Source organism: Maylandia zebra, linkage group LG7, assembly GCF_041146795.1.
Source record: "Maylandia zebra isolate NMK-2024a linkage group LG7, Mzebra_GT3a, whole genome shotgun sequence".
Classification (NCBI taxonomy): Eukaryota; Metazoa; Chordata; class Actinopteri; order Cichliformes; family Cichlidae; genus Maylandia; species Maylandia zebra.
Window position 1 is genome coordinate 66,149,512 of NC_135173.1, and position 27,972 is coordinate 66,177,483.

General features: G+C 43.6%; 2 protein-coding genes and 1 non-coding gene across 3 annotated transcripts in view; 1 reads left to right on the forward strand and 2 right to left on the reverse strand.

Annotated features, from left to right (window-relative positions):
- Positions 1-8,384: 8,384 nt before the first annotated feature.
- LOC101467743 (E3 ubiquitin/ISG15 ligase TRIM25) lies at positions 8,385-14,541 on the reverse strand. The gene is made up of 2 exons (XM_024803245.2): positions 14,473-14,541; positions 8,385-11,157 (listed from the first exon to the last, which is right to left on the reverse strand). Exon 2 carries the CDS (start codon positions 11,148-11,150, stop codon positions 9,564-9,566), a length of 1,587 nt encoding a protein of 528 aa, XP_024659013.2. The 5' UTR covers positions 11,151-11,157; positions 14,473-14,541; the 3' UTR covers positions 8,385-9,563.
- A 3,421-nt stretch (positions 14,542-17,962) lies between these two features.
- trnar-ucu (transfer RNA arginine (anticodon UCU)) lies at positions 17,963-18,054 on the forward strand. Its single transcript is given in 2 exon segments — positions 17,963-17,999; positions 18,019-18,054. It is a non-coding gene; the product is annotated as a tRNA-Arg (tRNA).
- A 367-nt stretch (positions 18,055-18,421) lies between these two features.
- The window catches only part of zfpm1 (zinc finger protein, FOG family member 1), a 105,320-nt gene continuing 95,769 nt past the window's right edge, over positions 18,422-27,972 (reverse strand). Inside the window, exons 5-9 of the mRNA XM_004566190.4 lie at positions 27,534-27,636; positions 27,128-27,376; positions 25,896-26,129; positions 25,567-25,809; positions 18,422-25,327 (exon numbers count right to left, since the gene is read on the reverse strand). Of these exons, the coding sequence (XP_004566247.2) occupies positions 22,683-25,327; positions 25,567-25,809; positions 25,896-26,129; positions 27,128-27,376; positions 27,534-27,636 (3,474 nt within the window). The 3' untranslated portion in view covers positions 18,422-22,682. The remainder of the gene's footprint in view (positions 25,328-25,566; positions 25,810-25,895; positions 26,130-27,127; positions 27,377-27,533; positions 27,637-27,972) is intronic.

Here is a 27,972-nt window from a genome sequence, read left to right on the forward strand (position 1 = left end):
ACGAGCATGAGCAGCATTCTTCACCTGATGGAAGAGACAGGAGCAGCAGCCATCATTAATAAATGCAACATCATATCAAAATAATAAAATCAATCAGTGTCATTCATAAAGTTGAAGTTGTGTCACTTCAGTCTTCAGCACGTCCTCAAAACATGAAGAAATCCTTTCTCCTTACAAATATCTCAAGGTTTTATGACAACATGATTCTTTGATTAAAATTCATTGTTTACGTTTATTGGTAAATATTGACCCTTGAACCACATCTTCACACTTCAACAACACTGATACACACTGTGAATGTGTATGCCAGTGTTGGTGGTCATCTCAAGTTCACTGTACAGATAAATCCTGTGAGTCTTTGGCACACCTTTGCGTTCATTGAACGTCTTCTTCCTTTTGATCAACTGATGGTCAAGTGTGTGGTGTTCCTGTGGATAACCAATCCTCCTGACATCACCACCGCGTTGCTTTTATAGGAAAATATGTGAAAGGAAAAATGACACAACAGCAACAAAGACAAAACAATGTTTACAATTAAATACATGAAATACTTTTAGGTTCATGGTCATTCAGCTGGCCAAAGAACCCATCTACTTATACAAAAATGATAAGGCTGTACGGTGAGTGATGGCTCAGATTTTAGTATAAAAATGTGAATTCTGTTTATTTGCCAAACAGTTTTCTTCTTTTAAGCAGTTTTTTTTTTGGCAGATTTAAAAACATTTGGTCTGATAAAGTTCCTCAGCACTGTACATAATCAAAACTAACAGTCAAATAAAACTATCATGACTTTTATAAAATTTTAATTGTACACATTTTCAGAAAAACACAAACTTGTCATAAAAGCCATTTTAAAGCACTAAAATCTTTGGAACAAAGTTTCTGACAGTTTGTTTTTCCTTTAGTGTTTGTAATGTGCCAGTTCAGAGGATGCTGTGGATGCTGGTAAATGTTATTTGTGTTCTGGTTTGTAGCTTAACCATTTTTGTGCTTCCAGTTCCATTTCTCTATCGCCACTGAATTTATTTATCTGTGACAGCTGGAACAGAAGTGCTGCAAACAGACTTCCTTACAACTTCTTCCCTTGCAAAAGGACATTTTATTTGTAGCTATTCAGGTAAAGCTCAGGCTTTACTGGCGGCGTGGTTTGGCTGGTAAGCGACGTCGAGCGTGCGTTGTCTCCTGTGTCCAGAAAAGCTCCATGGAGGGGGACTTGTTTTCCACGGCCTTGTTTGGATACGCTGGGCCCGGCTCTTTGAGACCTTGCCACCTTAGGAGGGTTTATCCAGACTCTTCATTGGCTTCCTGTTAAATCCAGAATTGAATTCAAAATCCTGCTCCTCACATACAAGGTCTTAAATAATCAGGCCCCATCTTATCTTAATGACCTTGTAGTACCAGATCACCCTATTAGAGCACTTCGCTCTCGCTCTGCAGGCCTACTTGTTGTTCCTAGAGTATTTAAAAGTAGAATGGGAGGCAGAGCCTTCAGTTTTCAGGCCCCTCTTCTGTGGAACCAGCTTCCAGTTTGGATTCGGGAGACAGACACTATCTCTACTTTCAAGATTAGGCTTCAAACTTTCCTTTTTGCTAAAGCATATAGTTAGGGCTGGACCAGGTGACCCTGAATCCTCCCTTAGTTATGCTGCAATGGACGTAGGCTGCCGGGGGATTCCCATGATGCATTGAGTTTTTCCTTTCCAGTCACCTTTATCACTCACTATGTGTTAACAGACCTCTCTGCATTGAATCATACTTGTTATTAACCTCTGGCTATCTTCCACAGCATGTCTTTTATCCTGTCTTCCTTCTCTCACCCCACCCGGTCGCAGCAGATGGCCCCGCCCCTCCCTGAGCCTGGTTCTGCCGGAGGTTTCTTCCTGTTAAAAGGGAGTTTTTCCTTCCCACTGTCGCCAAAGTGCTTGCTCATGGGGGGTCATATGATTGTTGGGTTTTTCTCTGTATCTATGAAGCGCCTTGAGGCGACTTTTGTTGTGATTTGGCGCTATATAAATAAAATTGAATTGAATTGAATTGAATTCTGCGGGCTGGCTTTTTCTTCCCTCGGTGAGTGGATTCTACGAGCGTGACAGCTCGAACAAATTGTATTTACGTCCCTTAACTCGAACCTCTGCAAATAATTAGGCTTCTAGCTCACTGAATATGGCGCTTTTTAACGCTCGATCTCTGTCTAATAAATCATTCTTGCTGAATGATTTTATATTATCTAAAAAACTGGATTTTTTTTATTCCTGACTGAGACCTGGCAGCGGGATGTAGACTACTCGTCACTTATTGAACTCTGCCCGGATGGCTATACTTTTATTACCCAGCCTTGGTTGTCTGGTCGGGGTGGTGGGCTTGCCGTGGCTTTCCAGGACCATTTCTCCTGCCGCTCCGTGAAAACTGGACATTTTCGTTCGTTTGAGCTGCAGCTGCTTAAAATTGGTAACAAGGATCCTTTCATTCACCTTGAAAAGGTTCTTCCTACTATTATTTCAGATGAACAGAATGGCTTTATTAAAGGCCGCCAGCTGGTCTTTAATCTTCGCACGCTTTTGAATGTCATTCTTTCCCAACACTCGACCACTAATCAAGAAGTAGTTATCTCACTTGACACTGAGAAAGCTTTCGATCGTGTAGAGTGGAGCTTTCTCTTTGCGGTCTTACAAAGATTTGGTTTCAAGGACAGATTCATTTCCTGGATTCGACTGTTGTACAAGGCACCCCAATCCAGTGTCTATACAAATGGTGTTTCCTCTGGCTACTTCTCATTGTCACGCAGCACGAGACAGGGTTGCCTCCTGCCCCCCCTACTTTTTGCTATTGTAATTGAATCTATCTATAGCTTTGAAGGCTCTTCCTCATTTTCATGGTATTTCCCGGTCAGGCCTTGACTTAAAATTGTCTTTATATGCAGATGACCTGCTTCTATATGTTTCTGATCCCTTATCTAGCATACCATCGATTGTGTCTTTATTAAACAAGTTTGGCTCTCTGTCAGGTTACAAAATAAATCTTCTTAAAAGTGAATGTTTCCCCATAAATTCTTTAAGTCTTACACTTAAACAAACTGACATTCCTTTTAGACTTAGCCCTGCCGGCTTTAAATATTTGGGAGTTAACGTGACTCGTACTTTGTCTTATTTATACTCTTCCAATTTCTCCCCTTTAATCATTCAAATTCAATCAGATTTTCAGAGATGGAAATCGCTACCTTTGTCCCTAATTGGTCGGATCAATGCTGTAAAGATGAACATTTTGCCTCGATTGTTATTTCTGTTTCATTCCTATATTTTTACCTAAAGCTTTTTTCAAAAAGTTGGACCAGCTAGTTACATCGTTTTTGTGGGGAGGGAAACATCCCAGGGTGAGGAAATCATTATTACAGAGACTGACGTTTGATGGTGGTCTTGCCTTGCCTAACTTTTTATTTTATTATTGGTCCTCTCATATTCACAAATTGACCCATTGGCTTGAATCTCAAGAACTGCTGTTGTGCAAACTGGAGCGCCTGTCGTGCACTTCCTCATCCTTAGAAACTTTATTGTTCTCTCCACTACCACTTAAGCCTTCTCATTTCACCAAAAACCCCATGGTACAGTCTAGTTTAAGGATCTGGTCACAATTCAGGAGTCATTTTAAGTACATCTCTGCATCAGTACACATGCCCATCACACAGAACCATCTGTTTACTCTCATTGATGGTACCTATGATCTTGGCCTTTGTCATGGTCCTGGGCCATGTTGGCCCAGTATTCTTAGTTTTCTTGTATGTTTGTATTTTGTTCCCTATTGAGGCCATGTTTCCTGAGTTGCCCTGTTGTGTTGTTCCCTAAGTGTTTTCCCTTCGTGGCTTTTACCCCCTGTGTGCCCCTCTGTGTATCTGTGAGCCCTCGTCTCTCCTTATGTTTTATTCCATGTTTCCCCAGCCCGTTATGTCTGTGTTTTCCCCGTGCTCTCTCTCCTCCTGTCTGAACCTCTGTACTTCCTGTTTGACTCTGCCCGTCTCCCGTCAGTGTTATGTTCACCCCGCCCTGTCTCGTTATGGTTATCTGTGTCAGCTGTGTTCCCCGTGTGTTCCCACTTTCCTCGTTAACCCTCTGTGTATTTCTGTCTGCGTCTCCCTCTGTTCGGCGTCGCGTTCTCCCTCATGTTGTGTGTAATTCTCCCCGTGGTTCGGTTCCTTGTACAGCTCATGCTTTAGTTTTCCCAGTTTTAGGTTATTTTGTATTACTTCTCGTGGCCAGCAATAAAGCTGTGTTTTTTGAGTTTATCCCCATGTCTGTGAGTCTGCATCTTGGGTCCTTCTCCTGCCTGCCACACAGCAAACCATGACAGCCTTGGTCTTTAAAGTTCTGATGCTGGCCTATAAAGCTCTGAATGGTTTAGGACCAAACTACATCAGTGACCTCCTGACCCAGTATGAACCTTCCAGATCCCTCAGGTCATCTGGATCCGGTCTTTTATCAGTTCCCAGAGTCAGAACCAGACACGGAGAAGCTGCATTCAGCTTTTATGCTCCTTATATCTGGAACAAACTCCCAGAAAGCCTCAGATCAGCTGAAACACTCAGTTTATTTAAATCCAGGTTGAAGACTCACCTGTTCTCAGCTGCATTTGAATAAAGCACCAAATCCACACTTAAGCTTAAATTTCAAAACTTGCATTTAACTACTGATTTTATCTACTGTTCTGATTTTATCTGTTTTGATTTTATATACTGTTTTGTTTGTTTGTTAATTAGTTTGTTTGTTTGCTTGTTTTATTCAATTTTAAATCATGCTTTTTATTTGTTTTTGTTTCTAATGTCTCTGTAAAGCACTTTGAATCACCTTGTTGTTGAATTGTGCTATACAAATAAACTTGCCTTGCCTTGCCTTGCCTTGCCTATGTACAGTGGAAGCGTCATGGTATTAATACATTTAAGGATCTCTATAAAGATGGCACTTTCTTAACTTTTTTAGACCTGTGTTCAGAAACAAATCTTCCGGCTACCAATCTATTCCGTTATTTTCAGGCACGGCATTGCACTTCTGCTCTCTTCCCCTCCTACCCTCTTCTTCCAAATGTCCAACCGTGGGAGGAATTCTTATCCCTTAAACCCAATAAGAAGTCAATTATATCTTTAATATATAAACAACTTATGGATTTAAATGTCCATTCAGTTGTTAAAATTAGGAGGGCTTGGGAGCGGGAGTTAGGAGTAATTTTTTCCGATCAGCAATGGGAGAAAGCAGTATCCAATCTCCGTTATAGATTATCCAGTTCAAGGTATTGTACAGGGTTTACTATTCAAAGTCTCGTCTGTCTGAGATTTACCCACAAGTGATGGATCAGTGTGAGAGATGTCATGCCACCCCATGTGACCTAGGCCATATGTTCTTTCTGTGCCTAAGACTCCATGGCTTCTGGAGTCAGTATTCAGTTATTCTTTCCAAGGCTCTTGGGACCCAAATCTGCTTGGACCCTTTTCTAGCTGTTTTTGGGCTTCCAGTCAACACTGGTCTAACCGACCCTACACACTTCAAAATATTAGCCTTTACATCACTTCTGGCTAGACGTTGCATCTTACACCTTTGGAAATCTTCAAAGCCACCTTCAGTTTCTTTTTGGTTTAGAGATGTGATGTCATTTCTTAAATTGCAAAAGATAGGCCTTGTGGCGAAGGGCAAATCCAGAGAATTTTATCGTATCTGGGGCCCCTTCGTAAACTATTGCAAGTCATTAAACGCTCTACCAGCTGATTAATATCATCCCCCCATTTGTGTGTGTGTGTGTGTGTGTTTTGGGGTTTGTTGTTTGTGTTTGTTTTGGGTTTCTTCTTGGGTTTTGTTTTGTTTGTTTGTTTTTTCAATTTTATTTAAGCGCGCGTGTGTGTGTATTATTGTATCTGTTCATGTAAGAAAAACTAACAAATATGTGAGGGACACAGATTGTATTGTCATTGTAAGCTAATGTACACTTGTCTCTCAATAAAAATATGAAGAAATAAATAAAAAATCGTCCACCTGGATATAACAGGTTATTTTTATCGGAGCTCAGTGACTTCTTATCCGCTACCATGAAGCTGTCTAGAGTGCTTATAGTTTAACATACACGTTGATGATGACTCCGACCCATTCGCCAGAGACTTTATCAACATTATGGATTCTTTTCATTTGACTCAGCATGTGTCCGGTCCTACACACAGCAAAGGTCACACACTGGACCTTGTTTTTTCTTTCGGTTTAAATATTGATTTTATTTGCTCTGAGGACATTTTTATTTCTGATCACTATGTTATTGTTTTTAGTTTGTCTTTTAATGAGCCTTTGTCCCCCGTCAGACGGATGGTTAGCTCTTGCATCTTAAACTCCTCCACAGCGGAGAAATTTGTGGATGTTTTTAACTTACAGCTATCTCCTCAAAATGGTGTTGATTTCTCAACCAGTCTTTTTAATAATTATTGCCTTTTTATTTTAGATGAAATTTGTCCGGTTAAGACGAGGAGTGTTTCTGCCTCCAAATCTCCTCCTTGGCTAAATGACAGTATTCGTTGTCTAAAACGTGATTGTCGTAAAGCGGAGCACAGGTGGAGAAAAACTCATCTAAATGTTCACCTCCTCTATCTTAAGGACCTTTTAGCTTCTTTTAATAATGCGATCAGAGATGCGAGGGCTGGCCATTTCTCACACTTGGTTACAAAGAGCAGAGGCAATCCTAAGGCGCTATTCAACACCATTAGTGACATTGTTACTCCTGCTCTGCCTGCGGCCCCGATTTTTTCTAACGAGGACTGTGAAAATTTTCTCTCTTTTCTGATTGCAAAGATTCATAATGTGAGAATGAATTTTACACACTCAGCACCTGCTATCTCGATCTCTACCCCATCTCGGCCCATTATCTTGGATACTTTCTCTCCTGTTTCACTACCTGAGCTGGTAAAATTAGTGAATTCAGTAAAAGCATCCTCCTGTTCACTTGACATTGTACCTGCATCATTATTCAAAAATGTCTTCCAGTCTATTGGCCCAGTCCGGTTCAGTCCGGTTTTCGTCAATCTCACTCCACGGAGACAGCTCTTCTTAGGGTCTCAAGTGATATCTTGATGAATAATGATGCAGGAAAATGCTCTGTTCTACTCATGTTGGACCTCACATCAGCTTTCGACACAGTTGACCATCACATCCTCATTGAAAGGCTGAAAAATTGGGTTGGTGTATCTGGAACTGCATTAGAGTGGTTCTCCTCTTATCTACATCACCGATCCTTTTCTGTGGCAGTCTCTGATTGTAGGTCATCCTCTACCTCCCTTACTTATGGTCTCCCTCAAGGGTCAGTTTTGGGGCCTTTATTGTTTTTAATATAGCTTCTCCCCCTCCAGCATATAATGGGCTCTTTTGAGGACATTTCTTATCATTGTTATGCTGATGATATTCAGTTGCACGTTTCTTTTATGCCCGAGGATTTATCTAAGCTTCAGCGTCTGAATGATTACTTAGATTTGATCAAACGTTGGATGGCTGCAAATTTCCTCCAACTCAACGAGGGGAAAACCGAAGTCCTCGTATGCACCCCTGATAGGTTTCTATCGCAGATAGTGAAAGCCCTTGGTCCTCTCTCACTTTATTTTAAATCCTCTATCAGGACTTTAGGTGTCACTTTTGACTCTCACATTGGATGGGCATGTGAATTCTCTGGTTCGGTCTTGTTTTTATCATTTAAGAAATGTGGCTAAGCTAAGCCCAATGTTATCTCGCTCTGAACTGGAGATTGCTATACATGCATTTATTTCGTCACGCTTGGATTATTGTAATTTGTTGTTTATGTGTCTAAGCAAAGGGTCCCTGGATCGTCTGCAGGTTGTGCAAAACGCTGCAGCGAGGCTTTTGACAAAATCCTCCAAGTACTCACATGTGATACCGTTATTATCTCAGTTACACTGGCTTCCTGTTGAATTTAGAGTCCATTTTAAGATCGTGGTCTTGATCTACAGAGCTGTGCACGGACTGGCACCTGCCTACATCTTTGATCTGCTACAGCCCGATGTCCCCAGCAGGTCTTTGAGGTCATCTGACCAGGGCTTACTTGCTTTAAAAAAAATACTAAGAGGAGAACTAAGGGTGACAGAGCCTTTGCCACTGTGACCCCGAGACTGTGGAACTCTCTCCCCCAAGCATTAAGAACTGTGGACTCAGTAGCTGTTTTTAAAAAACAACTCAAAACTCACCTTATTAAAACTGCTTTTGGTTAAGTTGTTGCCTGTTTTATTTTCTCTTTTTAAATCTTTTTATAACTTGTAATTTTATGTGAAGCACTTTGTGATTCTGTCTTGAAAGGTGCTATATAAATAAAAATTTATTTATTATTTATTTATTTATTTAGTACAAGAAACTTCATCAAGAGTTGCTGAAACAAAGCAATTCTTTTTATTTGCTTCTCCCAGATCACAAACCTCAACATATACATGAACAGGACGGGACAATTAAATAAATAATAAACTAAGAACCAAACAGAACATAGAATAATAATCAAAGATTCAGATTCTACAGAAATTCAAAACTCTGGCTTCATGACCCAGGACATACCACATATAGTCGATTATTTACACACACACACACACACACACACACACACACACACACACACACACAAAGAATCCATATTTTTTCCACTTTTCCCTTTTCTGTGATGTTTAAACAGTTTTAACTTCCTAGGATCTGGTGTCTACATATGTGGACATCACATTTTGGGTCGTCTAGGGTCCGGTGGCGCCAGTGTCCGGCAGCCTCGCCTCTGTCAGTGTGCCCCAGGGCAGCTGTGGCTACAATGTAGCTGCCATCACCAGTGTGTGAATGTGTGTGTGAAAGGGTGGATGACTGAATGTGTAAAGCGCTTTGGGGTCCTTAGGGACCAAGTAAAGTGCCTTGAGGCGACTTTTGTTGTGATTTGGCGCTATATAAATAAAACTGAACTGAATTGAATTATACAAATACAGGCCATTTACCATTTACCATTCAAAATACCTTATTTTGCTCTACAAGGGCCAGATGTCCACTTACAAGGCCGTGATACTGCAACTGTTCTATCGAAATTTAAATGTCCTCATATGTGGATCTCATTTTCCTCAAAAACAAAAATCAGGCTAAAAGAAAAAATCACGTATTTCTTTATTTTACATTCATCAGGTCCCAATCACCCTAAATAGCAAAGGGTCAAAGGAGCTTGCAAAGAAAAGCGTCTGGACTTCTTTAAGTTGCTTGAAGACGTCCCATCTGGGACTCTCCACCATTTGACCTTAGAACTGAAGAAGCTTCTCGGATGAGAGGTGAAACGTCTTCAAGCAACTTAAAGAAGTCCAGACGCTTTTCTTTGCAAGCTCCTTTGACTACGATGACCTGGATGACTGAGAACCTTCACAGACCTAAATAGCAAAGAGAAATTCAAAATTAATGCCATGATGGAGTTTGGGTCTTAGGAGCTTAAAGGAAGTGTTTGTACATCATAAAAAAAGATTATGACACAAAATCTTGAAAAAGTTGATAAATATGAAAAAGGTGTGCACATCATTATCATTCTGGTTATTGTATTACGCAGCCGAACCCACCAGTGTGGATGTTATTACCATCATTGGAACAGGGACTGAAGAACAGGTAGAGCTTCTCAGTGAAGGAGCAGTCAGAGAAGGAGTAGATAAGAGCTGCAGTGCTGACGTCATAAAAGCAGACCAGACCCTCGTCGTAGTGGACGTACACGCCCACCTTCACAGGCTTCGACCTCAGGGACAGGTGGACTGCCGGCTCCGTGGAAACTACATACCCATCAGAGCACAAACATAAAGTCCAGAAACCGTTGCTAGAACTCAGCTGGACTTGTCCTTTCACATTATCCTTCCTGGTCACTCCTAAAGTCCACGTAGACCACTTGTCAACCTTGACCTCAAAATAAAATCTTCCAGAAGAGTAACCCAGATTTGATAACACACATCTACAATCATTCCCTTTATACTGGGGGGGTCTGGGGTGAACCGTATCAGGATCAAGCATGGCATAACATCTGTACCACTGGACTCTCTTCAGCTCGTCCTCAAACAGACTCTTCATCTGGTCATTCAGCTTCTTCTCCACCTGACTCACAGCTCTCACCACCATCCCTTCATATGAAGGTGGATGGATACTGGTGTTGGTCCAGTCTTTAGTGGGTGGAACAGCTTTCACAGAAGAGAAGTTGTGGATGAACTGGAGGTGGTCTTCTGAGCTTGAGAGTTGCTCCATCTCAGAGCTTCTCTTCGTCAGCTCAAAGATTTCCTGCTCGAGCTCCTTGATGACGTCTGCAGCCTGTTTCTCTGCTGTTCTCTGCTTCTCTTTGACCGCCTCTGTCAGCTCATTCAGACCTCTCTCTATAGACTCCATCAAATCAACAAAGAACTGAACACCCCCCTCCAGCTCTCTGTCTGCCTCTTCCTTACTGAGCTGCACAGAGCGTTTAACCTCTTGAATCTTCTCCAGTCTCTTGAGGATCATTCCTTGAAGTTCAGCCTGTGTCTTCACCAGCCCTGCCTTCTTCACTTTGTATTCCTCTTTCAGAGGAACAACATCATGGCACTTGTGGTCTGAAACAGAGCACACAACACAGACACACATCTGATCGGTCTTGCAGAACATCTCCAGCGGTTTATCATGTTTTGAACATATCCTTCGTTCCAGGCTCTTAACAGGGTCGATCAGCTGATGTCTCTTTAGGCCTGAAACAGTCTGATGAGGCTGCAGGTGAGTCTCACAGTAGGTGGTCAGACACACCAGACAGGACTTCAGAGCCTTCAGTTTGGTCCCAGTACAAACATCACAGAGAACTTCTCCTGGTTTAGCAGACTGTTGCTCTGATCTCCTCGTGCTGCTGCTGCTGCTGCTGCTGGCTTCCTGCTGAGCTGACAGCTTGAACTGAGCAGCCATCTCAGAGATGAAAGTATTGACATGGAGCTCGGGTCTTGTGTAGTACTTCCTTTTACAGATGGGGCACTCACACAGAGGACTGCTGTTCCAGTGCTGAGTGATGCAGTTCTTGCAGAAGTTGTGTCCACATGGTGTACTGACTGGATCTGTGAACACTTCCAGACAAATGCAGCACAGAAACTGGTCCTCAGACAGCAGACAGCTGGCAGCAGACATGTCCACACTGGGGGGATAAATGGAGAGAAAGGAAAAACTGTAACTGCATTATCGTTCAATAATTCAGCTCACAAAAGTCAGACAATGTGTGGAGGCTATAATTTACTTGATTTCTTTGTTATGTTTTCTTCCTCCTATTCACCTCTAATTTTGGAAGTAGAAGTACAAATACTACTGTTAAAAAAAAGTAATCTAGTAAAAGTTTAAGTACTGTTGTCAGAGTCCAGGAGGCCATTTATACGAACAGGGAACGACCATCTCTAAATCGAGGAGGGGCCTAAGGGTACATCTGTCATGATCTTACAATGCTGTGATTGCAGCCGTTCCCCAACTCTCTGTGAATGGGACTCATGGCCATTGACCAGTGGTTGTTGACTAATAGTCACGAGAATTTGCATTTTAACGATCATCATAATAATGATGAAGGAACTGACCTCCCAGCCCATTGTTCCTTCAGTGGGCTGGTTTCAGTCACTTGGATGAGTGACGAAACGTTTCTCCCACTGAAAACGTCCAGATGAACAGAATCAACTTTTGGGGAGTCTCACGCTGTGAGGTGTGGTTCCTCCCCTAGGAACCACACCTCACAGCTGGTCTGGGCTGCGGTGTCGCTGCACCCCCTTTCAACTGACGGTGCTGATGCACAGGATGGGGGAAGGGGACAATCCCCAGGTCTTCCTGGAGACCTTCCAGGCCACTGCGGAGGCATGACAGTGGCCTCTGGCGGAGTGGGCGCCACCACTACTACCAATACTGGCGGGAGAGGCTCAGACTGCGGGACCGAGTCTGCCGCCGACGTCGCGGGGGAACTGTCTGCTGGGCCATGCTGGACCTACTGGGCCGGGGTGGGCCTTTCGAGTGAGGTCCCATCATCTCTGGAAATTCCCACCATGGGAGATTTCCCACTGGAGCAGTCTCGTGATGACACCCTACGCTCAGCCTTCGACCAAGTGGTAGACATTGATGGTCATGTGGTGTGCCCTGAAGCCGTGTGGACCTACCTGCGCTTCGTATTGTGGAAAGATAGGTTATATCGAGTGAGTTGTGAAACACACCCAGTTGTTGGTGTCACAAAGCCGCCAAGAAATTATTTTCCAGGCGGCTCACTATACACCATGGCAGAGCATACGGGATATGACAAGACTCTGGAGTGAATAATGACCCGATTTTATTGGCTTGGAATCCAAGCAGATGTGCGCTGCTGGTGCGCATCCTGTCCAGAATGTTAACTTGTTAACCAGCCGGCCATACCAAAAGCACCTTTGCACCCACTCCCATTAATGGAGATCCCATTTTAGCGCATCGGCATGGACCTCATCGGGCCATTTTCTCAGAATGCACACGCCTATCGCTTTGTATTAGTTCTGGTGGATTGTGCAATGCAATACCCTGGAGCAGTGCCACTGCAATTTCTGCAAAGAGTGTGGTGCAGGCACTGTTTCAGGTCATCTCCCGAGTCGGTATTCCGAAAGAAATATTGACTGACCAGGGCACGTTGTTAAAGTCTTGCACACTGAAGGATCTGTGCGAGTTATTGAGCAATAAATTGACTGGGCCCAACGTCTACCACCCTCAAACTGACGGGCTGGTGGAGCAGCTGAATAATAATCATTTTGAGATGCAGCCTGGCATGTTCATGGCCCTACAGGCTTCCTGAACATAAAAGGCAAAGGGAATTGGTTGAAATGCTAAGAATGGGAATAATAAAAGAGTCGATGTAACCCCATCGTTCTTGTGGTGAAGAACGATGGGTCTACACGGTTCTGTGTAGACTATTGCAAAGTAAATGAAGTGTCACGCTGTGATGCATATCCCATGCCACGGGTCAATGAACTCCTTGACCAGTTGGACACTGGATTTAACCAAGGGCTACTGGCAGGTTCCCTTGTCTGCAGAGTCCAAGGAAAAACGGCATTCTCCACTCTGTACCAGTTCAATACAATTCCATTCGGCTTGTTCAGAGCCTCGGCCACATTCCAGCGCCTCATGCACTGGGCGCTGCATGCTGCATATGCTGCTGCCTACTTGGATGATGGGATCATCTATAGCAGGGGTCCCCAATCCCAGTCCACGAGGGCCAGTGTCCCTGCAGGTTTTAGATCTCACCCTGGGTCAACACACCTGAATCACATGATTAGTTCAATACCAGGCCTCTGGAGAACTTCAAGACATGTTGAACAGGTCATTTATCCATTTAAATCAGCTGTGATGGATCAAGGACACATCTAAAACCTGCAGGACACCGGCCCTCGTGGACTGGAATTGGGGACCCCTGATCTATAGTGACACCTTGGTGGAGCATGTGCAGCAGATGGCCGCAAACAAACCTATTTATCATGACTTGACACAATATCTGATTTAAAAACATGAGGACTTACATGTAAGCTTTAAATTTCCAGTTAATCAAACCTCACTGAGCAGTCCTTCCCTTTAAATCTACCTCTCTTCTTCTTTCTCCATCTCTGAAAGAAGTTAGTTCTATTTCTTTTCTCTCCCTGTGAAATACAGCAGCTGGACCTGTAGGGGCCATTTTTTTGTGTTGTTACCTTATGTGTACAAATAGGGGTCACCTTTTGTATTTTACAGTTTGGTGTGTTTCTGGGAATGTATTTAAGGTAGATACAATTAGCGCCAGGTGTTGCTGTTCGGAAAAACCACACAGTTTGTGACCACTGTTGTGATAAAAGACGTTGGATAAAGAGAGCTGTGCAAGAACAATTATAACTGATGGGATACAATACAAATGTTAAACAGACTAATTAAACATGAGCAGCTACAATACTAAATAATCTGAATCAAACAACAGAAGTGTCTTATTGAAAATCATTCCCACAGAGGAGAGCTGACCTCACCTCACACACCCACTACCTTTTTAAAGCTCCTCTGCCAATCACACAACAGAAGGCAGCAAACTGCCAGGTGACACTTCTTACAATAGAAACGTTGTATTTGAAATTACCTGCCACTTAAAAAGAAAGTAATTCCCTCATGTGCACTCTTCTTCAGTAGGGCTAGCTCGATGCTGAAATACCGTAACTTATGGACACATGCAGTTGTTCCGGTGTTTGCGTCAACAGAAAAACAAACAAACAAAAAACACTGTCCCACTTTGAACCCCTGACTATGGCACGCATCAAAAAACACTCAAGTCAAGTACAGATACCTGAAAATTGTACAAAATTCTAATTTTTTATAATTTTCCCACCTTTGCTTTTGACAGCAACTGAGAGTTTAATTTGACAAGACACAGCACAGAATAATAAACTTGAATTTTGCATCATTGCTGAATTTTCAATCCTTAAATTGAATCTGCTGCACTCACCGCTGTTCTGTAGAGGCTTTGCTGAGAAAGTCTCTCTGACTGACAGAGACACTTGTCTGCAGCCACCTGTTGGTCTGATAAACCCTCAGTTTCATTTCAGGAACATGACGTTGAAGCTCTTCTCCTCTTACAGCCGATTAATCCAGCTCTGTGCAGGGGCAGATCTAGAGAAATTTTCTTAGGCTGGCATGGAAAAAGTATTTTGGAAACTAACTGCACCACATGCAGCACTATTATTTCTCTCAGTCTCAGAGCAGCATTTCTAATTTTGATTGAAAGTGTCAGAGAAAACGGCAGCCTCGAGCGAGCCGGGATATTAGTTTACAGAGGCTGTTAGAATTATATGTCTAACGTTAAAATGTTGGTGACACAATAATTTCATCCTAATGGTACTGACATATTCATAGGGTTCATTTTTGAGACAATATATCATGAGGTAGTCATGATTTTGCAAATATTCCACCTTGTAGTGCAGTTTGCACAAATTGTTTTAAAAATGCACTCAGCCTACAAACATTACTGATGAGTCAAGATCTGCACAAAGTGACAGAAACACTGAGCAGCTCCACATTTTATTCTTATTGTCATGTTTGTCCTATTTGTCAGGTGACAGAAGAACCAACACAAAGCTCAGAGAGTAATGGTGACACAAGATCACAGGTGGAATTGCAGGATGACTTGATGGTTCATGACTGTATTTGAAGCACATGTGTGACTGCATGTATGTGGAATGTCTGACTGTTATTCATCAGGTGACAGAGGCAGCTCTGCCATGTTGTAGCTCAGAGGTGAAGAGGCGAGGTCACAGGTGACTGACTGATGGTTTGGTGCTATAGATTAACTAGTATTTATTATCATGACAATTGTTAGGCTGCTGATGTAAATTGATTCATTAGTGTATATTTGACAAAGAATCTGAATTGACATGTCTCACTTTTTATATGGCACGAATCAATGTGTCATTTTATCAGGTGGCAATATGTCCTAGTGCAGTCAGAGGGAGGGGAAGAGCCAGGGCCAAAGGTGAGGCACATCAAGCACAGAATAATAATTTTAATCTGAGGATAAAACGCAGGTACTGAGGCTGAAAGAAGCTTCAGTGCACTCAGAAGACTAAAAACATGGCTAAGGTCAACAATGACTCGAATGAGATTAAACAATGCTGCTGTGTGTCCACCAGGAGACACTGGACAGTATAGATGTAAAACAAACATGCCAGCAGTTTATCTCAGTTAACGAGAGGAGCAGGCATGTGTTTGGCTCCTTCACATAGTGGACATTGAGTTGTTGTGGGACACCAGTAGTCCGTGTCTGTTGCTGTAACAGTAGTTCATGTTGAGAATAAAAAATCCCAGCTCACTGAGTTGATCGGGGCAATAGTGACTAAAATGTTGCATAATTTTGCTGAGAGATCTTTTACTTTGTGGTCATCTTAGACGAGTAGTTTTATGGACAAAAACCAGCAGGTCACTCAGTGTTTCCTTAGTGCTAATGTGTCAGAGATGTTGGTGTAATGTAATTGAAGTAATGTTGTTAAGTCCTTCAAGTCATATTATTTTATTGTCATGACTGTATTTTAAGCTATTTTTTATTTTTGTATGATACCTGATTTATATGGAATATGGCTGAAGTAAACTAAAGCCTGAAATACTTAGTCAGTCATTTGTTTAACAGTAATTTAACATTATATAATTCACATATAAAACTATGAATTGTAATTTTAAATGGTTTAAAAGCATGTAGAATAGCATGTGTAGGCAAGTATAATTCTCATTTTTTTTAATCAAGAAGCAAAGACAAAAAGGAAAAAAAAAGAAACAGGGCAGGTTCGGTGCTTGAATCATCCGTCCCCACCAACGCCAAAACCAAATCTACACCCTTGCCAGGAAGTATAAAATCCAGAAAGCTGCACAACGTGTGGTGGCTGTCAGGAACAAAAATGTAAACGTAATGTTTGATGAGTTGTTGGGTTAACCCTGTGAGGTCTAAAATATAATTGGCCATTCTAAATTTAATCTTACATTTGTATTTCATCTTCAGATGGTTTTATTTTATTTCATTTCATCGTATTTTTTTTAACCTTGCCTTGTTTGGTATCATTCTTTTCAGCTCAACCTCACATGTCTGAATTTACAGTTATTTTTTCACTGACATACTGTGTTGACACAAGTGATCCGAAATCACACGAAAAAACATAAACTCTTAGTTGTTATATATTGTTTTACTGTAAAAACTTATATTTAATTTTAATTGTTGCTGAGCTCAAAGTGTTAATGCCACCTTATTTTAATTTAATAATTTTAGGGTAGATCTGCCCTCAAGGCCACAGACCTGCACACGTCCATTTTTGCTAACATGAGTCCACCTGCACTGGCTGTGAAATCTTTATCTTTTGCTTCCACTCAGGGCTCTGTGGTGCAATGGAGAGCGCATTGGACTTTTAGAAGAGCAAAGAGGAAGTAAGTCAAAGGTTGTGGGTTCGAGTCCCACTTGAGTCAATTTCTATTAATTAGCACTTCATTGGTTCAGTGATGTGAAAGTGCTTTACCAATACTGTCTAACTCACCCTCTTTAGATCTGCCTGCAGCCTTGTGAACAGCCAATCATGTTATACATGTGACTCATGTAGCTGTTTCACTTGGCACTGCTGAAGATATGTGGTACAGTCACTGAGCTTCCTTTTTAATTTCAATTAGTCAGCTTAGTTAACCACTAACAGTAAATATGTATTTTACATGTAAATCAGGAGTTGTGTTTTAAAACCTTTACACATTTTCAGAAAAACATATGACTGCATCTACTTTTAGATCATCCAGGGACCCCTTATGATTTGTTTCTATGTCCAGTTTATATGTGGAGAATCTAATGCATCAGCAGGGGTGTTGACTATCTTAATCTCAGTTATCTAATGAATTCATCATATTGACTCATCTCTAACACAGAGTAAAACTCTACAAAAAGTTTTTCTCAAAGTTTCCCAAGCAAGCATTTTGAATCAAAAACACACGTTCCAGTTTCATGTCATTTTTGTACTCCATTTATGCATGAAAAGGAAAAACATGAGCCGCAGTCATTTACACTGGAGCAGAGCATCATGGAGGACAGCCATCTGTGAACATCACACTCTGATGCTGGAGAACTTGAGATGTATATTTAAGGTTTAAAAACAAGTTCAACTGTGCTTCACTGTCAGATTCTATCATGCCCTTCTGTGGCTGCAGGCTGCTGTTTGGGATCATCTCCACTAGAGGGTGTCTTGAGCGAGCAGCTGCTTCTCACCTGCTCACACACAGTTACAACAAACATAACATAAAAAACCCCAAACATTAACATTATGTTGGTGCTGGATTTTTTAAAAAAGAGATTTGAAAACATAAGGACGGGCCTTATGTTTCAAATATGAATTTTCAACCCGTACCTGCTCGGCCATTCATACCTCAAAGTAATCAATCAATAAATAAACAATCAAATGACAAACTGAGCTTCAAAGGGCTCTGTGGCGCAATGGATAGCGCGTTGGACTTCTAGCAAAGAACAGAGGAAGGAATTCAAAGGTTGTGGGTTCGAGTCCCACCAGAGTCAGTGCCTGTAATTTAAGTTCTATTAATAAGCACTTCAATTGATCAGTATTGGAAAACAGCTTTATTAAGGTGGTCAGGTCAAACACAGACCCATCACTCACATAAACAAAATCATTGACAGATTCTATCACGCCCTACTATGGCTTCAGGCTGCTTTTTGTGATACCCTCCACTAGAGGGCATCTTCTTAGTGGGCAGAATTACTCTGCTTTATATACAAATACTATATTTTATGTGAAATTAACAAACTGTTAAACAGAACCTGCAAAGTAGAACCTTTGTGATTTACACAAACAACTACTAAAGCTGCCCCTAAAAGTTGAAGAAATGCAATCACACCAAAGAGAGAAATACAGCCACACTTCTCATCAGTGTCTCTCAGAACTTTTTTTTATTTCCCATGCATAGTTTGGATGAGTGTAGTGGAACTGAAATGAAAACATGGACATAAAAGTGTTGACATTCATTGTGATTTTCTCCGTTACAGACATCAAAGAAATCATTAAAAAAAGGTTTACAATTAAACAAAGAAAGGTTTTATTCAAGGTTTAAAATCTTTCAGAAACGTCCTTCAAGGTAGAGCTAGGATGCATTCTGGACGGGAAAAAGTGCCGTAAAACATAAATACGTTACCAAAAAAAAAAAAAAAAAAAAGCAGCTAAAACTAAAACATTCAGCACGTTTTTATACAACAGTGCAACGAAAAGGCGGCAAGATCTAAGGGTGGTTTCTCAGCACTCAGTTCCTCCATTTGTAACTAGGTGACATGACTGCAGCTACCAAAAACCTTTAGTGCCAGGAACGTCTTTCAAGGAACTAAAAGGTCCATTAGATCATTGGGTTTCTGCATTTCCACTGTGGTGTGAGGACCTGTGACGATTAAGAAAGTCAGGCCTCTGCATGGACGCAAGGAAGCTTTTACACGTCATTCCCCAAGCTGCAGATTATACAACAATGCAGACGACAATGGCATGTAATGTGAGGGACAGGGGACTGCATAACAGCAGTCAGCGTTGAAGAGATTCAACGATACTGCTGTTGCTCGTGATTTACAACTTTGCAAACAGTCACTGAAGGCATGAGCCGAGAAATGCTCGACCAAAATGAAAGCAAAATGATTTTAAAAGCTTTTGCAGATGCTGACATAGACTAGCTTAAAATGTTAGGAATAGTTGACCAATCATAAAAGTTCAGAAAGCAACTACCCAACCCCCAAAAAAGCTCAGGAATTTTTTGGGGTGGGGCTACCTCCTGAACAGGGACTTTCAGAGTTTAAAAAAACAAACAAAACCCCTAGAACTTAGACCCTAGTCCCAACAGTGAAAACACCCTGAGCTCCTCCAAAGGTTCCTGCAAAGTTCCTGCAGTGAAAAAGTGGCTCACGGCATGTTCTTCTCTCTACTTCGGGGTGGCTGTAGCTCAGGTGGCAGAGCAGGTCAGCCACTAATCAGAAGGTCGGTGGTTTGATCCCAGGCTGTCTCCTGGCTGCATGCCAAATATCCTTGGGCAAGATACTAACCCCATGTTTGCCTACTGGTGGTGGTCAGAGGGCCCGGTGGCGCCAGTGTCCGGCAGCCTCGCCTCTGTCAGTGCGCCCCAGGGTGGCTGTGGCTACAATGTAGCCGTTGCCTGTGGGTGAATGCGCTATACAAATGCAGGCCATTTACTTTTAAGACCACAGCAGTGTGATGAGTCTGGTGCACTGGTGCTCCAAGCTAAACAGGAACAGGTAATGTCTCCTAAATTTAAAAAGAACTGGAATTATGAAAAATTTATCTATATGATATAATCTTAAGTATGGAAACCACCGAGTCGGTATACGTATCCTTTAAAACTGCGCTGGTCGATCATTTTGTTCTACACTGTGTTATGTTACTGTTTTGGTCCAGTGTCTCTGAAACAACATCTTTAAAAAAACAGAGACCAACTACAAAAATGTGGATATTTAGAGGCAAAAAAAGTTTCTGAGGAGATTCTGAAGAAGAACACAGCATAAAAAAGGGTTCTGCTTTTAGTTTTCTAATCTTGCTGTGACTGCAGGATGTAAATAACTGCTTTGCCTTGTTTCTTACATCTTTAAAGGTTACTTATGAGAATTTTCCAGTGACCTCTGACCCCCAATATGATGCTCCTTTAGCCCCTTTACACCCCCAGGGTGTGGTTAGGTGCACGTTTTCCCCCTGAATTTGTAAACAGCTGAAGATTCTTAAAACCAGGTGATCCACTGCTTCCCTGCAGAAAAACCCCTTCAGTGTGGATGGACGCACAAAAAGCTTTCTTGGTGATATTACACCTGTTCCATTAACATCTTTGCAGCTCCCGGGACACCAATCAATCGGACCAGGTCCAAATTCTACTACTGCTTTAGTTCCACATACGTGGACTTGTGTCTGCGTTAAATGCAAAAACACAATCCAAGTGCTGTTAAGAGCATGCCAAACCAACAAGTTGGCAAAATAACCACAAGCTTAAAGTCGTGAAGAAAACCATGTAAACACGGGGGATCGTGACATTAAATGGCTCCTGAATTTCTGAATGAGGCCCATTTTCAGTCATCTGGAACCGTCTGCGAGGGGCCGAAAGCTGCATCTTAAAAAAATACTTAATGCGTGGACGAGACCTCAAACCAGTCGCGTCAGGATCACAAGACAGACTGTATATAAAGATGGACAACTCACACTGTCAAAAAAGTAAAGTGAAATTTGGCTGAATATTTAAGGAGTCTGTGAAAACCAGGGATGATTTTAGCTCTATTACTTTACATTTAGATTTGTTTCTTGAAGACCTGGCGGTGGGGTTTGTTAACAGTCTGCTATTTAAAACTGTACTTTTAGTGTCGCTTGAAAGTCTGAGTCGGTTTTAATGGCTCACAATGAAAAGAGCTAAAATCCTGAGAGATGCTGGGGGGGGGAAATAAACGCTGTGATGTAGATGCAGATTTTTACCCCTCGGCATCTACAGGTTAGTTTGCATCAAAGTCGGAAAAATAAAAAGTAATTCACAGTTCTAGGTAACACTGTATTGCAACTGCAACAGCAGCACGGGAACATCTGGTGTGTCTGTGTACAAATGAGACACACACACACACACACACACACACACCACAGCCACAACATATGGTTATATGTGCTTACTTTTCTTTTGTGAGGTCTTACACCAACATGTGACTGTTCACTGTTTTGCCTTCATTGCCGGAGAGAAGTACAATCGTAATAATAAATATGCCTTAGTATGAGAGTGAAGTTTGCAACAAATAATGTAAAGCTGTGTGTGTGTGTGTGTGTGTGTGTATCTGAAGACAAACATCTTACTGAAAATGTGGATTTTCGTGTAACCTAAAAATGTGGAAAGCTTTGTCACTCTCACCAAAGTGTGAACGCAGCAGCGTCCAACGAGCTCCCTTCAATGTTCGGACGTGACGGTCTGGAAACAAACAGCTGTTCTGCACGAATCGTGGGGTTAAAAACAGAAAGACAAAAAAAGAAAAGCTGTGCTGGTTTTCAGACGGCATCGATTACAGCCCACATTAACAGAACGAGAAATACTAACATGATAAAGTTCAGTGTGATCCCAGTGATTACTGTGAAAAGATATTACATATCTACACTTAGAAAATTCACTTCAACACACCCAGATCCAAACAGTTCTTTCCACCAGTATGAAAAATATACAAATAAAAAATACAAATACTCTCGGACACTAAGTAGGTAGTTTTCTGTTGACATGAAATCAGTGATGACTAAAAGATAAATATTTCACATCTTTTTTCTTCTTCCTTGCATTTTTTTACAGAGAAAATAAAAATTTGTGTGTATGAAAGGAAAAAAAAGTCCCATTTTGAAATATTATCCTTCAGTAATAAGTAACATCATGATAGCACATATCTGTGTGTCAGCTAAAATGCCTCAGCTTCTCTAGTAAGCAGAAAAGAGCCAGTGTTGAACCCAAAAGCATAGAATTCTTTTCTTTTCAGACATCATACACTATGCACAGATAATAAAAACATCAACAATGATCAAGTCTTTTTTTTTCCACACAAGAGAAATGATTCCTCCGTTTAGGTCTGGGAACGTAAAAGAGCTCAGGGGGCAGGGAAACACTGGAGATGCACTATCATCATCATCATCATCATCATCATCATCATCATCAGTCAGAATGGAATTACTGCCATGAAAAGCTCAGTTCAGAGACAGAAAAAAGGTTTTGCTGACATACATCTATTTAGCGTCCCATAATAACACTACTGTGAGGCGAGGGTGTGGTAAGTGTTGAATCAGCGACTGGTGTACAAAGAGTGATCTTCGGGACGAGGGCACACCAGTGTGCAGGTAGCATGTGTCTCAGCTCTTAGTGTACTACACACTTTGACCCAAAGGAGGAATTTCAGTTTCTGTATGTGAGTAACACCACCTGGGAATTCTGCTCTGGAGGAGCCAGGCATCGGGCCTTGCCAGGTGAGTAACAGTCATTCACTGTCATTCGTGGTGATGCCAGCCGAGCACCGTTTTGGCACCTATGTGGGACACTGGCGGGGGAGGAGGAGGACCCTCTGAGCCATTTAAAACTTAGTGAAGGAAAACTTCCGCTCAGAAAGATGAAAGGGAAGGGAAAGATCAAAAGTGTCTTAGCTCACTTAACATGTTCGGCACTGTGGGAAGAGCAGTAGTATTTCTTGTGAGCTATGAACGTGGAGAGGCTGCTGAACTTGATGTTGCACAGCCGACAGAAGCGCGAGTTACCGTTCTGCACAGGGGAGATGACTGGGGTGGTTTTAGGACTGACGCTGGGTACAGGGATGTGGGAGGCCACGGTCTGGGCGGCCTTGTCCGGAACGTGTGACGATCCCAGCTTCTCCCTCAGGACCTCAGGCACAGGTGACAAAGTCAGAGACGGAGCCCTTGGGGGAGACACAGGCAGAGGAGAACTGGCTAATGGTGATCCGCCCCCGGCGGAGGGGCTGCCGTTCACCAGGGGCGAAACAGGGGAAGCGGTACCACTCCTACCCTGCCCGTTGATGCTGTCTCTGTGAACTCGAGAGACAAGTCTGGCCTGGTTGGTTGGAGTAGCTGAAGTCGCTGCAGCGGCTCCATCCCTGGGACTCAGGCTCGGGCTGCGGCTCGCTGTTCTGCCCAGATGGGGCAGAGTCTCCTGGGGTGGCTGAATGGTTACGACCAGCCCGTGGGTAGTCTTGAAATGGTCCATCAAGTCACCAGCGATGGGCCTGTTGGGACAGTATGGGCAGACCAGCTGAGCAGAAGCCGTGACCACGCTTTTGGCTCCAGCTCCTGGAGAGGCTGCAAGTGTGGTATTTGTATGCGAAGGAGATGCAGCATCCGAGGCGGGTAAGGCAGAGGTGTGAGGACTGGATGACGTGCCCTGAGCCTGGGCCACCCACTCAGCTGGGTGAGCTTTATTCTCCACAGGGTGCAGGAGATCCGAACGCTCCTGCTGAGGCCTGCTTTTTGGAGAGGTGGAGGCTGATCTCTTGAGCCTGTGAAGCTGCTCCAAAGTGTGGGGTTGGAGGGTGGTGGCAGGGCAGTAGTATGTTTTATGAGCCAGGTAGTTCTCAATACTGTTGAAACTGATGCTGCAGGCTGTGCACTTGTGGTAGTCGGTGAGAGGCAGGGCTGGGAGAATGCTGCTGCCGCCGCCGCTGCTGCTGCCGCTGCCGCTGTGCCGTGGAGCCTCTCTGAGACGGGGCCTCTTGCTCAGGTCGATTGGGCCATCTCCTTCGGGACTTGAGCCACCTGCACCACTGGGAGAGACTTCCTGCTTTACTACCAAGCCCAGAACCGAGGGGGATGGAGCAGAGGCGGCGGCAGTGGCTGCCGCTGCTGCTGCTGCAGCGGCAGCGTTAGCTAACGCCTCGGTTCTTGCCATGTGAATCTCATACATCTTCTTTCTTTTGCGTGTTCGGATGGGCTGCGGAATGAAGGCGGCTGTGTTGGTGGTCTTGGCCATGTGTACGGCTCTCTGGTTGGACGGGTCGTGGCGCGACGCACAGTAGAAACGTTTGTGGACAGTGTAGTTGTCGTGACGGCTGAAACGGATGTTGCAGGCTTCGCAGAAGGTTCTGTTGGGATCGTCGTCAAGGTCCTCTGTGGAACCGCTAGCAGGACTCTGGCTGCCTTCACTTGCTCGTCCTCCTCCGCCTCCTCCGCCTCCTACACTCATACCAGCACCTTCCCCTTCAGAAGAGGAAGGGACTCCCTCTGTCCCCGCTGGAGGTTCAGTCTTCACCTCCAGCACCCTCCTGGATTCTGCTGCTCCACTTCCTGCAGGAGGCTCGGAGTCAGACGGCGAGGCAGAGGCGGCCCTACTTGATGCTCCGCCCTGAGGAGATGCAGATGAGCCACGTGTGCCAGCAGAAGGCGCGGCGGCCGAGGCTGCGTCTCTAGTCAATGCGGGGCCCGAGGCTGAGGATGCACCTTCGCCTTGATGCCTGCTTGAGCAATAAAGCCTCTTGTGTGCATAGAAATTGTTGATGTTATTGAAGGTGATATCGCACTCGAAGCAGGTAGCTCCTTTGTGAGGTGGAGTGGCTGTTGCCGTGGGTGCAGTCGGTCCAGAAGGAAAGAAGGCTGCGGCGTTGTTCTGGGCGACCGTCTGGCCCTGCTTTAGGCGACTGTGGACCATCTCTGACATTTTAGCCAGGATCTCCGAGGCCTGAGGCAAGATGGCTGCCTCGGGGTTAAACATGTACTGAGGCAGGAACAGCGCTCCTCCTGGAACAACTGAGCCTGCACCTCCCATATGGGCGGGGCTAGAACCAGGGGTGGGACTAGTGGGTTCTGCCTTCACTGTTGTTGTAGCTGGACTCTTCGGCGAGTTCGATGTTTGGCTGGAGGAGGTCGTTTGCGCCTCTTTTATGTTCCTTCCTGCCTCTTGATCTACCTCCTCTCCACCCATCTCCTCCTCCTCCTCTCCATCCTCCTTAATCTCCATTTTCTGCTCTTCTGTGTCTGAATCTGAATGAGGCTCCTCTTTGATCTTTAACTCCATGATCTGGTCATCAGCAGGACTGCAGTCTCGAGGCGTGGCTGAGCCTCCGTTTGTGCCTGGACTGGATGAAGCTAGGGGTTCCTTCTCCTGGGGAGACGGTTGGGGGTGGTCGACCGACGATGGGGTACTCTGACGAGGAGTAGGGCTTCTTTCAGCTGGGACCCTGACTTCCAGGTGAGTTCGTACATGTTGCTGGAGCTGAGCAGGTGAGTCAGCGTTGTGGCCACAAACTTGACACTTCAGCACAACACCAGAGTCTCCTGGACTCAGACCTTAACAGGAGAGTCAAGGTTAGTAAATTAAAACAGTCGCTTACATTTGAATAGATTATTCAAATTTTATTCAAAATCTCAGATTACTCAGATTAAACATGTCCAAAATTTCCAACAATCTCAGGAGGGTTAAAGGACAAAAAAGGGCCAACGTGCCGGCTTTCCAGCAGTGAACCTTTTAAAGTTACTGCTACGTAATCCAAGTATAAAAAATAACAGAATATGACGGAATGACTTACCGATGGACAGGGGTAGCTTAGGGAGACCTGGCCCCGGAGAGTACACCTCACTGCGAGATCCAGGCTGGCAAACCATGTGGCTGGTGACCAGATGGCTGTAGAGGATGTCCCTCGTGGTGGAGACGAAGCCGCAGCCGTGACACACCCCGTTCAGGGTGTCCGTATGGACCTTAAGGTGCCGCTCACAGTTCGCTTTAGTGGTGAATGCTGACAGACAGATGAGACAGACAAATGGACGCTCGCCTGTGGAAGGATGGAGAAGGATAACAGTCAGGCCCAGATGCTCTGACCCTTTGTCTTTTATGCATAGATATAAATACTGCTCTCACCACTGTGTGTGCGCATGTGAATCTCGAGTGAGCTGGCACTGGGGCAGCTCTTGTTGCACTGTGGGAAGGGGCAGATGCGTTCATTGGGGTACGACTCCTTGGGTTTGTCTTGTGGAGGGGAGGAAGCTGCAGCTGGCTGCTTCTGACGGCTGGCACAATAGTACATAAGATGGGCCTGCAGGTTCCTCTCACTACGGTACCAGATCCCACAGTCCTTACATGGGAAAATGTCCTCTGTTCAGCAAAAACAAGTACACACCAGCTAGTCAGTCAAACACAGACACAAATATTGGTTCAAGAACCTGAAAAGCGCTGGTTTAATTAGCAAAAGTAAGGATGAGGTTAAGTTTGCCTGCTACAGTTATACAAAGTTTTAATTGTAGTCTAATTGTAATCTCACAGACTTGTGGTTTACAGTTTTGAGATATGTATACATTTTCAATTACTATAGACTATTTCCAAATTTACTCACTTCATTATTTAAACCAGTTCAACTGCTCGTCAACACACCAATATCTAGTCGGCCAATCACATGGCAGAAACCTCATGGATTTAGGCATGTAACCATGGTTACATCAACCTACCAAAGTTCAAGTATCAGAACCTCTGATTTAGTGGGATTTTCCCACAAAAACATCTGTAGTTTAAAGGGAATCCAGCACATTGTTGCACACATGTCTGAAGGAAAAAGGAGGTCCAACCTGGTACTACCCAGGTGTACCTAATACAGTGGCAGGTGTGTGTGCACACCACAGAAGCCTTCAGAAGTCTCCTGCCACAGAGGCATCAGATCTACCGGTGTGTGATGATTGTGAATTATCTGACCATCAGTCAGACGTCACCACAGAAGCAACGGGAAACTTTAAAGTGGAAGGCACAAACTAATCAGCTGGTTTTAAAAGTGCTACAGTGCCATCTTGTGACTGAAGAGAACATTACATTTATATAACAAAGTACATTTCAGTAAATCACAACAGCTGCAGGTACCAGTTTGAAGTTCTCCAGAGGCCTGGTAATAAACGAATTGATTCAGGTGTGTTGACCCAGGGTGAGATCTAAAACCTGCAGGACACTGAGCCTTGAGGTCTCGAGTTCTAACATGGCATATATCTGATACATTTTTGCCTCATTTGAAATTAATTGAAAATATGTATTGTTCTGCAAATAGCCGGCTGAACTTTTAACTACTTAAAATGCTCTTTTCGTGAATACGATTTGAATACAACACTCACTATTGACAACAGCAGTAGCCAAGATTGCTGCCATGCCAGCTTGCTGCGGGAGGAGCTGGATCTCTGAGTGCAGCGCCGCCGGGTACGACGGCTCCTCCTTCACCACAGGTTGTTTGTGGGCGACAAGGCTCAGTGGAGGAGAGCCTTGGGCCACCGGAGAGGAGGAGCCCAGTGGAACAGGAGACACGAACGCCACGAGCCTTTCACCGGCCTTAAGCTCTGTCATCACCTTACAGAACAAGTCCTCGCCTGAAAACAAACAGGAGGGAGTAACAACTGGAAATCTGGCAGCATAAAATGCACAGTTGTGTTTGATCTCAGCTTTCTGCTGTTTGATACACAGATTCTGATTTTGAAGGCAGCTAGAAAATAAATATCCTATTGTCGTGCATTAGAAAAAAGTCACCTTGGCTGTAGATAGAGCAGTTTGCTGCAGAGGCATCGGAGGTCAGAGGGAGGCGACTAATCCAACAATCTGGATCTTCACACACGACGGTCATCCGAATGTTCTACACACACAAAGAACAGTTTTCATTGATCAGACTGATCACAGCCAAGGTTTTTATTCTTGCCTGTCAACCAACACACAACAAACACACACAAAGGGTTCTTGTTATTACTCATTTTGCATCATAGCAGATCCACAAGGCTGCAACTGACAACACACAAGTCGGTGCACCCCTACCGCTGGTCCAGAACGCGTAAATCAAACGTGAAGCATCAAGAATATTTTAGGAAGTTAAACAAAGTAACCAAATGGGTTCATCACAAGTCCCAAGATGCTGTGTTTATGAGTCACTTTTGTTTTTAAGATAAAACTGTTAATTTTCTCTCAGTCGGTCATC